Raw genomic sequence first — 13,332 nt, forward strand, 5'->3', positions numbered from 1 at the left:
CAGTGGCCGGAATCCAGCAGCCAGTGTCGCCAGATTCCGGTGCCCGAATCTCAAAATCGGGAAACCTTCGGTGCAAATTTGGGTCGCCAACAAACTCCAATGTCCAGCAGTAACGAATTTCCACAAACTTGCGTGCAAAAGAATGAAGAGTTTAAATTCATAAAACAATTTACAGTTTTTAAAACCGTAAATCATTTTCAAAATTAAAGAGGCTTTTTCAGCCAATCTGAAAATAATTTCTGTTGACCATCATTTTCGATTGCACCAAACACTGAAAAATATTGATTTTTCCGAAAATATTTTACGCCCAAACAAATGGAGCATAAATATTAGTTGTGGTTCATTGGAAAATAAGGGAAAATTTCACTTGCCTTAAAAGTTTAAAAGTTTGTAATGTGAGTGTCCGATGTTTCAACCCATTTCTATCACCCATACCCCCCTTGTTAGGATTTTCTGTTAAATCTTAACGAAAAAAGCAAAAATGACCATAATACTCCATTTATAAAATTAAAAAAGAACAAGAAAAAATTGAAAAAATAAAATAAAATATGACCCACAGCATGTTTGTGGGTCATCTGTTTTTTTTTTCATTTTTTATTTATATTTTTATAAATTTTACAAGGGGGTATAATGGGTATTTTACTTGTTAGTCGTTTGAGTTAACAAAAAACCCTAACATTAGGGAGTGATTGAAAATGATTGAAACATCGGACACTCCTATTTCAAACTTTTTAACTTGGAGGCGACATTGCAAAATTCATAATAATTCAGGAGTAAGTAAAGGTTCCGAAAAATAATCAACCATTCGGTCTATTTGCTCTTCCTAAGATCCAGCCTGAACAACTTGCTTCCTTCGGCTAAGGGACTTTCCGGGAAGCTCCTTTTGAAAAGGACTATGAAAGTATGAAGCTTAAACAACCCTTTTTGACAGCTCTCTCCTTTCTGATTTGCTTTGTTTGAGAATTTACTACCATGATTATGGATTATTATTAATAGGCAGAAGGAGAGAAATCCCCTTCAAAATTGAAGAAGATGAATGAATCCACTGGCCCTTGAAATGTGTAATAGACAGATCGACTCCCATATAAAATGAATGACATATTGGAGAAAGTCATTGATTGAAAGTGGCCCTGCAACTACTGAATAGCCTTCTTCAACTTCACTCATAACTACCAAACGTGATAAATCCAAAAAGAAAAAGAAAGAGTGGATTAATGAACTAATCTCCAATCTCGTAGAGACCCATGTCAGCATCCCTCCAAAATGATTGAAACACCAACCCTTTCTGTTGTTCTATCCCAAAGAGATACATACACATAGGCTGTTTTGATATCTCATAAGCAAAATTACAACCACAGCAATTAGGTGACAACTCAAATAATAGAAAAAGAAAACACTTGAAACAAAAGCAAACCGTTTCCTTCCTTGTCACTCTAAGAGGATACCAAAGGGGGCACCATCAGATTAACAACTCGCATCATCAAAAACCAAAGAGCCCCCCACTGTAAAGAGGATGTGATTGTAGTTGTGCTACTGCTGAAAGAAACAATGCCCCCAGAAGTGCCTCATTGCCGCCCTCTTGTAACTCCTCTGGTTCAATTTTCTCCTCCACAAAATCTACCAATTGATTACAAATATTGCCGAGGACGGAAAAGGATGAACATCACCATAAAGAAACTTCTCCCGGTACTCGTCCTGATTCTATCAAGCTTCTCCATCATCAGATTTCTTTTTATCACCTTCACTACTTCATCCAGTTCCACTAGGCTCCCAACTTTTTCCACTATTTTTCAGCACATTCCATCACATGAGCCGGGGGGCTCCTCAACAAATCATCCAAAAGCCTCTGCTAATGCCATCACAGAAAAGGAATTTCAACTCCTATCAAATCTTGTAGCTCAAAAATCCCCCTGCAACCTCCTTATTTTTGGGCTCGAACCCAAATACCTCCACCTCTCACAAATCAATGCAGGTGGCACCACCATCTTTCTAGAGGACGATATCAGCAAGCTAAGCACAATCAAAGCCAATTCAAACAGCACTCGAGCATACAAGGTTGAATACCAGATGCCTGGAAAAGAGGCTTACAAGCTGCTCAAGCATGTCAGGCAGAACCCGGCCTGTGAACCCAGCTCCGGGCCGCTTCAAGCATCGAAATGCAGGCTCACACTGACAAATTTACCACAAGAAGTATATCAGCAAAAATGGGATGTGATAGTGGTGGATGGACCGAGCGGAGATGCACCAGAAGCAGCAGGTAGGATGGCAACAATCTATACTGCTAGTATAATAGCAAGAGCTGGAAATACAACTTATGTAGCCATTCATGACGTCCATCGAATGATTGAAAAGTGGTTTTCTTGGGAGCTTCTGTGTGATGAGAACTTGATTTCTTCCAAAGGGAAACTATGGATTTTCAGGATCAAGGGTCAATTAAATTCTACAACATTTTGCTCTGCTAGACCTGTTGTGATAGAGTAGCAGTATTCTTTTTCTCAGAGCTGAGAGCAAAGAGTAATGATATACATTTAATTACATGCCTTTTTTTTTTTTTTTTCCTTTTTAAACCAAAAAAACATGTGCAATTGCGAAAATATGAAACATGATGCCCGCGTTCTGAAATTGCTAATTCAAAAGGACAGCCATGATTGGCATGCTCTAGGCTGGTACACGCAAAATTGTGAATGTTGATGCGTTTAGCACATCACACAATGTCATGAAACATGCTTCTTTGCATTCTGGCATCCATCTCGCTTATATTTCTATTGAGTTAGCATGTTCAATCCATCCTACGTGTTTTTTTTTAATTTTAGGGTGAATAGAACATGCCAACTCAGCAAAAATGTAAGTCAGATAAACGCCAAAATGCAAAGAAGCATTTCTCCAATATCATTGATTACAAAAGACATTTCAACGGACAGCAATCTTCTTATTTGTGGTTTATGTGGCTGTGAATTGCACCAAAACTGCTTCCCCCCTTTCCTACGAGACTCTGGCTCCATTTAATTTCTAATCAAAACTCGGCATGGGGCAGGAATGAATAAGATATATATACATAGTGATTCTCTACCATGAGACCCAACAGGAAGATCAATAATACTCTTCGCATTTTTGTCTCCGAAATGATCATTCAGCTCCTTCTCTTCGCTACAAGGATGACCAAAAGAGAGAAAAGTATAAGCCTTGGGAAGTCCATTCACAAAACACCAACTATGGTGCAACTAACTGTCTTCATTATTATTATTTTCGGTAAGGAACTGCTTCCATTATTATTATTATTATATGCATAAAATCACCCAAACTACCATACTCTAAGAGCCTATTTGGGATTACGTCGAGAATAAAACTTTTGTCTGAAATAGCTTTTTCAAACCAAAAAAAAAAAAAAAAAAAGCGCCTCATTTTCAAGCTTCTAACAAAATACAGTTTTTGGCCTATTTTAAAGCAAAAAAGTAAAATAAATAAAAATTGCTTTTTAAGATGCAACAACTTTGTATGTATTTTATGTATTAAAAGCACTTTTTAAGCTCCTTAACACTACCCCAAACAAGCTCTAATGTAAGTTGAAACAATTAATGCCAGAGCTAAACATCAGTTCTAGTCCACTCCGGAACATACAGACATTTATCAAATCATATTCATGAAGCTGTACACATTAAAATTCTGTTTGGCCATGTGATTTTGTAGGCCAAAAGTGCAATTTTAAACAAAATCACGAAAAATGTATCTTTTAGGAGTTCTTTTTTAAAAATTAGGGTTTAAAACGTAGAAAAATTCACATTTTCAAATAACAAACAAAGGTGCATTTTAAAAAACCCATGATTTTAAAAACTAAACCTTGATTTTAAAGATGCACTCACATATATACACAAACTTGAATATTAACCTTATAAGAACCCACAAACTTGAATATTAACCTTATATTAACTTGAGTTTTGGATCGGGTTGCCTGTTGAGCAGGCGAAGGATGCGGGTCGCCGTGAGAAGTTCTTGGCTAAATTGGAAGAGATGATGGCTCGCCAGTAGGCCAAAGGCTAGACAGAACCTTTGAGGGTCTTGAGGTGTTTTGTTCTCGGGTTTTGGGTTTGTTTCCTTGTGGGTTTAATTGGGTTTATTTTGTGGTCTGCTTCTTCGGTGTTCTTTTCGGGTTTTGGGGTTTAGCTTTTTTGAGCTTGTTTGTTTTCTTTTGTTGGCTTTGATTGTTCTTTTGTATACTCTCAGTGTACTTAGGGACGCCTTACGCGTTTTAATAAAACTTTTTACTTATCAAAAAAAAGAACCAGACTAAAGAATTTTGAAACCTACAATGTGGTATTTGAGAGTGTGGAGCTCACCATTCTCTTGCTGATGTAAGGTTGTATCTTAACTGGCATCTCGGATTTACTTCCAAGCTCAAGAAAATTTTGTTTCTCCATCTCAAATTCTTTTCTAGATTCTTTCCGGCTACCAGATTGCCAAACTCTACCAAAATTAGGAAGCCAATTAGCAGCGCAATCACCCTTGACAATCTCTCCCCTCTTCTCCATCTCCAGCTCAATCTTTCTCTTTTCTGCCCAAGCAGCTCCAACTCGTTTCGGGTTCAAATGTTTGGACTTCCCTGACTTATTAGGAAACATGAGGCTTTCTGTTGCTGGTGTTAGTTGAACATTGATCTGACTTCCTGCAGTCGCTTCGAACCATGGAGGAGGTGCTCCAGAATGCACATTGCCTCTAGCCTCTTCATTGCTTGAGGTAGAAATTCGGGTGAGATTTTGCAAACCTAAAGAAAAAAATCACAAGATGAGGACAGGACAAAAAAAAGCACCACTCCACCAAACTCCTTGTGCACTAAGCTAACCAATATCTATATGTGAATTTACTGCAAATAATTTCAATAACCAATATCATATGGGATCTAGATGCATGAAAAAAAATATAATAAGGAAAAAAAAATATACATAGTTAAAGATTGATACCCTGAGAAATGCTCTCTCCTTTTACAATTCCTTCATCCTCATGCACCTGGTACATCTATATCCAAATACATTGAATGTTTGAAGGTATTATAAGTACATAAGAATGTGCCCAAAAAAAAAAAGTATGGATCCACAGGCAGGCCATGAAAGCCGTCAAAAGTTGACTTTTTCACTGTTCGAACATTAGCATAAAATACAAATAAATTGTGGAAAAATACAACACTACTGATCATGCCAAACATGGGGCTACCAGAAGACTACCAAAATGTAATATAAAGCTTATACCTGAACATACAAGCACTATGTAGAGCCACCCTGCCCAGCAGCATGCTGATATTTAGATTTTGCATGCATTAAGAGCTTAGTTTATCACAACAATTGGTTCAATTGACTAGCCCTATCGTTAGCACAACTTTTGTGGAGCATAAAATACTGTTAATACAAGAACCCAACAAATATTATAATACGCGAATGGTACAAAATCATCAATTAGTTGCATTAGTAAACAAGAATGATACTCCCTTGTACAGATAGTACTAATTTCTCTCTGAAAATTAATGCAGTGGTGGATAGTCTCCTGTAAAAAATAACTAATCAGATGCTACTGCCACCTTCAATCAAAATGTTTTCCTTCACTTGCTCAAACCTTTCTTTTGTTCATTTCTATAGAATGGACTACCCTAAAATATCCAGGATAGGAACCTGACAATGACATTTCACTTAAGGGTCCCAAGCAATTTTTAAACATTATGACAAGCATACTTTATAAAATTATGCATAATGATGGACAAAATTACCCAAAAAAAAAATTATATCTCTATGCAGATGACAGAACTTACCCTTTCATTACTGAAATAGCCATCAGCTGAGCATTTTGCACTGTTAAAAAGGAGAGCATGTTGGCTATCCCTGCTAACTGAGTCACAATGTAAGCACATAGCAGATAAAACTACCATAAGCGTTCTCATTTGTGAGAGAAAACTCCACCATAACATAAACAGAATAACTTGAATTAATAAATGATTAAAAAAGTAAAAGGAGGTAATATATTAAATAGAATATACATACCTTGTAAATCCTTGAAATCACATAAATTTGTACCAGAGCTAACATCATGGGCAAATGTGCCAAAATTTGCGACTTCAGAGAGATCTGAATGGGATACCTGATACTCATTCGTATAATAATGTAAAGGCATAACACCATTTGAAAGACTTGATTTAACAGATTGGATACTACTATTTTCAAAACTATCAATATTTCCATAGTTGAGTTCATTGTGGATATCATTCGAAGGTCCAAATAATGGCCCAATAGGTCCTTCACTCGACGATACAGCATTGCTCTCCAACGATTTGCACTTTTTCTCCCACTGCAGTCATGAAACGAGTATTAGGTTTCTTTCCTTGATTACTCAACCACCATATTATTGAATGCTATGAATCTGAAATCCCATGGAAATCTAAAATATTCAATAACCTTGATTATAAATGCTATAACAAAGTACCTTAGCTACATCAGCCTCTGAAATCCTAAGAGTATCCAAGCCATCCATCCCACCACCATATTTCCACAGAAAATGCTTCAAATTCTTCAGATGATCCGCACTAGCTAGATGATTAATCGCATTATAACTGTTCACAAAATACGAAGCATGTACTTAAAAAAAAAAAAAAAAAAAGAAAAAAAAGCAGAGCTCTTAAACCATATTCAACAGTTTTGGTTGCTCTAAAAAATCAATATAATTCAACGTGAATTCTATAAGTCTCGTATTCTTCACTATTAATTGCGATTTTAAAAATCGTGTTTCCATAAATTGTGTTTTGAAATCGCAATTTTTTGAATCCACACGTTTCAAACCGCAATCCGAAACGTACCCTAAAAGAACCTCAAAAAATCAAAAGCTCCACTACAATTATATACCACTGTTGAGCATATTGTTGCTATATTTTGGAAAAGGAAAATGTATTACTAGTCTTCCGTAAATTTTTCTTTAATTTTGGAACTCAACAAAACATTAAAGCATAGAATATCAAAAAATTTAACTTTTTTTTCTTTGTTCCTCGCATTTTCTAAGAAATTAAACAAGATAACTCAAAAGGATCGGCTACATAGAATGCCGTTACCAAGCGAAGAAGCTACCGAGCTCGTCGATGTCGAAGTCGCAGAAGACGCACCAAAAGCGGTTGCGAGAGGCGAGCTCGGGGCGGAGAGGGCTAGGGTTCCCGAGGAAGAAACGAACGTCCGAGAGCTTGGCTTGGAACCGAGAGAGGAAGGTTGAGACAGAGTTCTTGTGGCTCGGGAAGTACTTGTGGCGCTCGCCCTGGTCGTGGTTCAGATTGCACACCTTGCAGAATTCGTAGTCTCTCTTCTTCTTCTTCGTCTTCTGCTTCTTATTGTTGTTGTTATTTTCATTATTATATTTCGCGGTATTGGTTTTAGGGTTCGGATCAGGGTGTGGCTTCTGAGTCTGTGTTTTTTCCTCCATTATCGTACGGAGGATACGGCCTGTCTCCGAAGAAAGATGGGAAATTCGAAGAAGTTGAAGAAAAATTTTGAAGAAGAAGACAGCGGGTCGCTTCGCGGGTTATTCACGAATCGGGTACAAAAGATACCCACGCTGAAGCATGAATATTTGAAAATTTTATAAATTTTTTTTTTTTTAAAAAAAAAGGAGTATTTTAAAAAATTTAATGATGTCTGAATATTCGAAAATTTTATAATTTTTTTTTAAAAAAAATAGGAGTATTTTAAAATTTTTGACAGAATTTAACTGAAAATTCTAACAGATAGTTAAAATTGAAAAAAAAAAAAAATGAATACACTAAATTAACATTTTTTAAAGTTTAAGTCTATAATTGCAAACGTGATGAAAAATCAAGAGTTATAAATGAAGTTTTTTAAAAAATAATCATTTTAAATTAAAAATAATATAAATTAGAACAGAGAATAAGGGTAAAAAACATATCAACAAAAAATAAAGACAAAAAACAGCAAATGAAAAATGAAAAATAGTAATATAATATAAAAGAACTATTTTTTCTGCATGCTTTTTCAGGTTTCAATAAAAGCTTGAAAGCCATTGCCAACTATTAATTAAGCACGTAAACAATGCGTATTAAAAATAAAAACATACTCAAAGAACAACAACGGAAACTAAAAAATCATTATGCCTTATACCATAAATAACTATAAGAAACTCTCTATATGACAATCATTTTCCTGAATTCAATGTAATGTTTACAAAATAAAAATATAATCATTTTGAATTAAAAATAATATAAATTAAGACTAGAGAATAAGGGCAAAAAATGAAAAATTGGAAAACATATATACCGACCAAAAATGGCAAATGAAAAATAGTAAAATAATAGATAAAAAAAACAAAAAACAAAAACAAAACAACTTTTCTTCCCTTACACTTTTTCCAGATCCAATGAAAGCCTGAAAGCCAATGTCATCCGCTAATTAAGCACATAAACAATGTGTATTTAAAAATTTTAAAAAAATTTTTAAAAAAACCTACAGCTAAAAAAATCATCATACCTTGTATAAAAACAACTATATGAAACTCTCTATGATAATAATTTTTCTGAATTTAATGCAACACTTACAAAAGGTTAAAAAAAAAATTGAATTAAAAATAATATAAATTAAAACAGAGAATAAGAGCAAAAAAGGAAATAGAAAAATATATTGACATAAAATAAAGACAAAAAAGTCAAATAAAAAATAGTAATAGAGTAGAAAAGAATTGTATGCTCTCTATACTTTTTTCGTTATGAAAGCTTTAAAGCCAATGTCGCTCATTAATTATGCACAAAAAAAAAAAAGTGTGTTACAAAAAAATTAAAAAACTACTTAATGAAAACAGCGTAAAAAAGGGATAGAAATTTATTACAAATCGGATTCTAAGAAATTTTCTACAACCTACATATAAAACTGGCATGTATCAATTGGCATGTAAGAAGCACATGTTATTTAAAGAGCATGTGCTTCTTACATGTTTTTTTAATAGCATTAATAAAAAAAAATATATTTCTCACATGTTTAAAATACACATGCCCTTGTTATATGTGGGTTGTAAGTTTGTAGGGAATTTCCGTCAGTAAAAAACTATCATTTTTCTAAATTCAAACATAACTTTTACAAAAAAAAAAATAATTCATTTGAATTAAAAATAATATAAATTAAAAAAAAGTGATAATATAATAAAAAATAACTGTTTTTTCTGTATACTTTTTTTTTTTTCCGGTTCCAATAAAAGCTTGAAAGCCAATGCCGTACATTAATTAAGACCATAAACAATTTGTATTACAAAAAGGAAAAAATTACTCAATAAACAACAACATAAGCTAAAAAATCGTCATACTTTAAACAAAAAACAATATAAAAATTAATTCTCTCTCGCGTCGTTATTGTCCTGAATTCAGTGTAAAATGTACAAAAGAAAAAATAAGCAATTTGAATAAAAAATAATATATACAATAGAACATAGAATAAGGACAAAAAAAAAAAAAACAAAAACGGAAGAACAAAAAAAGAAAATAAAAAATACTAATACAATAGAAAAGAACTATCTTTTTTATGTTTACTTTTTCCTGTTCCAAATAAATTTATAAGTACAGAAAGAAGTCTCATCGACTAGAATTTTTTTCTTTCAACCATCTTTGCATGTATAAAACTGCTAGTATGCCTCCATAACTTTTTATAATGATTTTTCAATCTTTACATATTTGAGATTGCGATTTCGTAAACAAAAAGTGTGATTTTAAACCAAATCGCAAAATAATAAATCACTTGGCAATTGCATTTTTACAAAATTATTATTTGAAAACGCATAAAATTGTTTTAAATTTAATAGAACGATACTCGTTGCAATAATAGAACACTTGTTTATTACTGGCTTTCCTCTTATTGATTCGTTTATTATATATATGATTTTTTAAAATTTAATTCATTGTTTTTAAAGTTCGTTATTTTTATGAAGTTAATATTTTATTAGTTAATAATAATTATATTTTAAAATTAACAAATATTCATCTGATAAATTTTAATTTTTAGTTTTAAAAAATAATTGTGATGTAAAAAATTATATAAAGTATGACAATGTATGAATTTTAGAACACTTGGCTATATATGTTTGCTACCATATTCTTTCTCATATTTTTTATTTCAATTTGAATTTTGAAAAATATACTTTTCTCAAATACATTAATATGTAACTCAAAATACAAACATTTTTCAAAACGCAAAACAATTTTTATAAAACTTTTCACATCTTTTTGTAAGAATATTTTAATAGAAACAGGGGCTTAACTTTTACAGAGTTAAAACCTAATTCATTATTTTAAGAAAATAAAAATAAAATAGAGTGGTAGTATGACCACCCTCAGCGGAAGAGAGGGGTACTCGCTGCGTGCCCACCTTTATATATATATATATATAAAAGTAAAGAATCATCTCTACGTCTATTTTTTTTTTTCCCCAAAATAAACAAGTGTAAACCACATAATTCATTTTCTCAAATGTAGGCCAACTAAAAAAACACTTTCCACATTTATCTTAAAATCAAAATATTTTTTCAAAAAACAAAAAATACTTGATCAGGTATGTTTGATTTGGCGATTTCAAAACGTAGTTAATAAAAATACGTAATTTTTAAAAATACAGTTAATGTTTATTAAAATTGCGGTCCAACTTTTAAAATTACGTGTTTTTTAAAAACATACTTTCAAATAGAATAATTTTCAGATTTTGTCTAAAACGTACACACATTTGGCTTGCGAGTCAATCGCAAAGCCAAAGGGTTCACCTGGGAGATATGAATGGTAGGGATGAACATATAGGAAGAATATTAATCCCATCACTATCTTTTTAGTATAAAGCTTTCTTGTTTTCACTATCTTTTAGTAGTAAATATTTTGCAATATCTATCTGCCTATTAATCTTTATTTGCAGATGGTGCAATTAATGGTATTAAGCGCAGCAGGCCGAAAACGTGGGATTAATTAATGCTTCGGCATAGGCTTCCTTATTTGTTGATGTCAAATATTGAAATATGAAACATGTACGTTAATATGGCTCTCTTTAATCATTCTAGTATTTTATGAGAACATTAAGCACTCATAAGGACATCTACGTCTACTAATTAAGCTAGTGATCTACTAATTAATGTGATACACGTTCTGATCACATGGTGTGACCGAAAGAGTTTAGTCCCACCATGATCGGAAGTTTCCTGCTGGCTTCAAAAGTCAGCAGACTTTTTCTTTTGATTGGTTTAGAAATGGCTTAATTAATCCAACACTTTCAATCATTCATTTTCTTTCTTTCTTTCTTTCTTTCTTTTGTACCTAGCTAGAAAGATATATATGAGTCATATGCCAAACAAACAAAAATCGTTACTTATGAAAAAGAAATATTTTACCTTAATTAATTTCCTAGCTGTTCAGCAACTAGCTTTATATATGATAAATGATAATTTAATATTATATTAAAGCAGAGATTTTTACAGTTTATTCTCGTCTTAGATACGTGAAGTCCGGAAGTGCACGGATGTCCCTGCTGCATGTAATTAAACTTTGTGAATTTGTCAAAGATTTGTTTGTCGATAGCAGTAAAGGTAATTAATTAATTAACAGGTCGATCGACACTTGTTTACAATCACAATTTAATTCTAAGTCTTCTCTACAATTATTCTTTGCAATTGAAATTAGAATGCAAACAGTATCACTTGACAATCGAATGCGGACAGCGTGAAAAAAGACAAAGTTTAAGGTTTTGTCATAATGACAACTCTGATAACTCGGGGAGCATGTCCTACATCTTTATCCCGCTCTTCAACTTTCTGAAATAATTGATGATTCTTGCATTTCTATGATTGTAACCAAATAAAAGATAAAAGACAAAGTATCTATAATTCAAGTGGTCATATGTCGGAGTACGGCTTTTCACGAACTAGATTATATCTGACGGAGTTGTGATCGAGAGTCCATTAGAACACAACCACAAAGCATTTTCTGTTAAGCTTCCAGTCCAAGCGTACGTGTAAGTTTCTATACTATCAATGGCATTCAACTTTTCGGTGGAGATCGATCGAGCATCATGTAGACAGTTATAAATTAGCTAGCTTTCATATATATAGGACAAGTACTGCACTCATTTTCTCAGAAATCGTTTTCTTCATTGCATCTTTTTGAAGATTTTGATCCGAAAAAAGTAAAGTTTAAAGCTAACAAGGACATACGATGGACTAGGATGCAATGAATATTGCTCATGATGCAGTTGATTGCTCAGTGGATCTCGAACAATATATGGACGCCTATAGGAGAGAGAATGGTCGGAGACTTATTGAGAATGGCAGCAAAAAAATTTGTAATGCTTAAGTTAGCAAGGGTGAATAGCTTAAAAAGTGAAAACTACACGGATTTATGCACTTGATCGAAATTGGTTGCAAATCATTCCTTATATACGTAGGGTGCGTGCTTACTAACAAGTGCAACCTTGGTCAAGTGTCGCCCATTGATAGGTTAAAACACTTGTCAGGCATGGCGTCGAATCTAGCTGTATCTTCTATTGAGGTACACTTTTAGCCAAGTATTTCTTGATGATGGGATACGACTCTGGCCAAGTATGGTGCCTAGTTCTTTGCATGCCGATAGACTATTGTCGTTAGTTGGTGCGTACCAAATTTCATGCTTATTAATTGGCAGGCTACTAATGTTAATTATTAGGCTCCCAGCCAAGAATAATGGGACACGTATGATGAAATTGTGGGACGGTTATCCTATGCGTCGCACCGTCACTTGTTATCTAAGTAATGTACCGACACATTAGCTCTTATGGTTCGATTAGGGTTTGCGGTTTGGGCTTGATTACCCCCCAACTGAACCGTGAGCTCCCGGTCCGCATTCTCAACTTAATTAGGTTGGCATGGTGGATATGGTATATCAATTGCTTATACCCTGGATAAAGAGAAGGACCATATTTATCAAATTTAAAATGAAGGGATTGAAGTTGATGAAAGTTCAAGCGTTAATTCAACAACTGAAGTGAATTTGTGGTGATCTTAACGTCTTTTTGAAGTTATGTTAGCAGAAGTTGGGTGGGGAAAGCAAGAAACAAGTGGTTAGGAGGTGAAACATTTACTACTCTTTTAAATATTCCTCAATTAGATTTGGCAGTTAAAGAAGATTCTGGCAACCACATTAAGGATCATAGGGCTATAATATTTAATTGGATTAGGATCATCTTCTTTTTTTTCTCTTCCCATGCTTTCCTAGCTGTTCCAAATGTACTTTTCAGAGAAGGACCTAATGTTGAAACTTTATGATCATTTGCCCCCACTACATCATGTCAGGATCTCATCAAAGAA

The 13,332-nt window shown here is 33.4% G+C and overlaps 2 protein-coding genes across 3 annotated transcripts; one reads left to right on the plus strand and one right to left on the minus strand.

Annotated features, from left to right (window-relative positions):
- Positions 1-1,187: 1,187 nt before the first annotated feature.
- LOC133875689 (arabinogalactan O-methyltransferase 2) lies at positions 1,188-2,535 on the plus strand. Its single transcript, XM_062313895.1, has one exon. The coding sequence runs from the start codon at positions 1,549-1,551 to the stop codon at positions 2,479-2,481; it is 933 nt and encodes a 310-aa protein (XP_062169879.1). The 5' UTR covers positions 1,188-1,548; the 3' UTR covers positions 2,482-2,535.
- A 61-nt stretch (positions 2,536-2,596) lies between these two features.
- LOC133875688 (TITAN-like protein) lies at positions 2,597-7,496 on the minus strand. Of its 2 annotated transcripts, none has more exons than XM_062313894.1 (7): positions 7,082-7,496; positions 6,463-6,589; positions 6,024-6,327; positions 5,795-5,871; positions 4,956-5,001; positions 4,335-4,759; positions 2,597-3,147 (listed from the first exon to the last, which is right to left on the minus strand). In XM_062313894.1, the coding sequence occupies exons 1-7, from the start codon at positions 7,441-7,443 to the stop codon at positions 3,127-3,129; spliced, it is 1,362 nt and encodes a 453-aa protein (XP_062169878.1). In that variant the 5' UTR covers positions 7,444-7,496; the 3' UTR covers positions 2,597-3,126. The 2 variants fall into 2 exon arrangements, with proteins under 2 accessions (XP_062169878.1, XP_062169877.1); XM_062313893.1 differs by having other exon boundaries at positions 4,956-5,010; positions 7,082-7,494.
- Between the last annotated feature and the right edge of the window lie 5,836 nt (positions 7,497-13,332).

Source organism: Alnus glutinosa, chromosome 8 (assembly GCF_958979055.1).
Source record: "Alnus glutinosa chromosome 8, dhAlnGlut1.1, whole genome shotgun sequence".
NCBI classification, from domain to species: Eukaryota; Viridiplantae; Streptophyta; class Magnoliopsida; order Fagales; family Betulaceae; genus Alnus; species Alnus glutinosa.

Bases quoted from the DNA above. Each gene is read 5' to 3' on its own strand.
- LOC133875689 (XM_062313895.1), top strand. From the start codon at position 1,549: ATGCCCCCAGAAGTGCCTCATTGCCGCCCTCTTGTAACTCCTCTGGTT.
- LOC133875688 (XM_062313893.1), bottom strand. From the start codon at position 7,443: ATGGAGGAAAAAACACAGACTCAGAAGCCACACCCTGATCCGAACCCT. The intron at 6,328-6,462 runs GTACTTTGTTAT...TCATGACTGCAG, and splicing joins CAGAGGCTGATGTAGCTAAG to TGGGAGAAAAAGTGCAAATC. The intron at 3,148-4,334 runs GTGAGCTCCACA...TCATCCTTGTAG, and splicing joins CTTACATCAGCAAGAGAATG to CGAAGAGAAGGAGCTGAATG.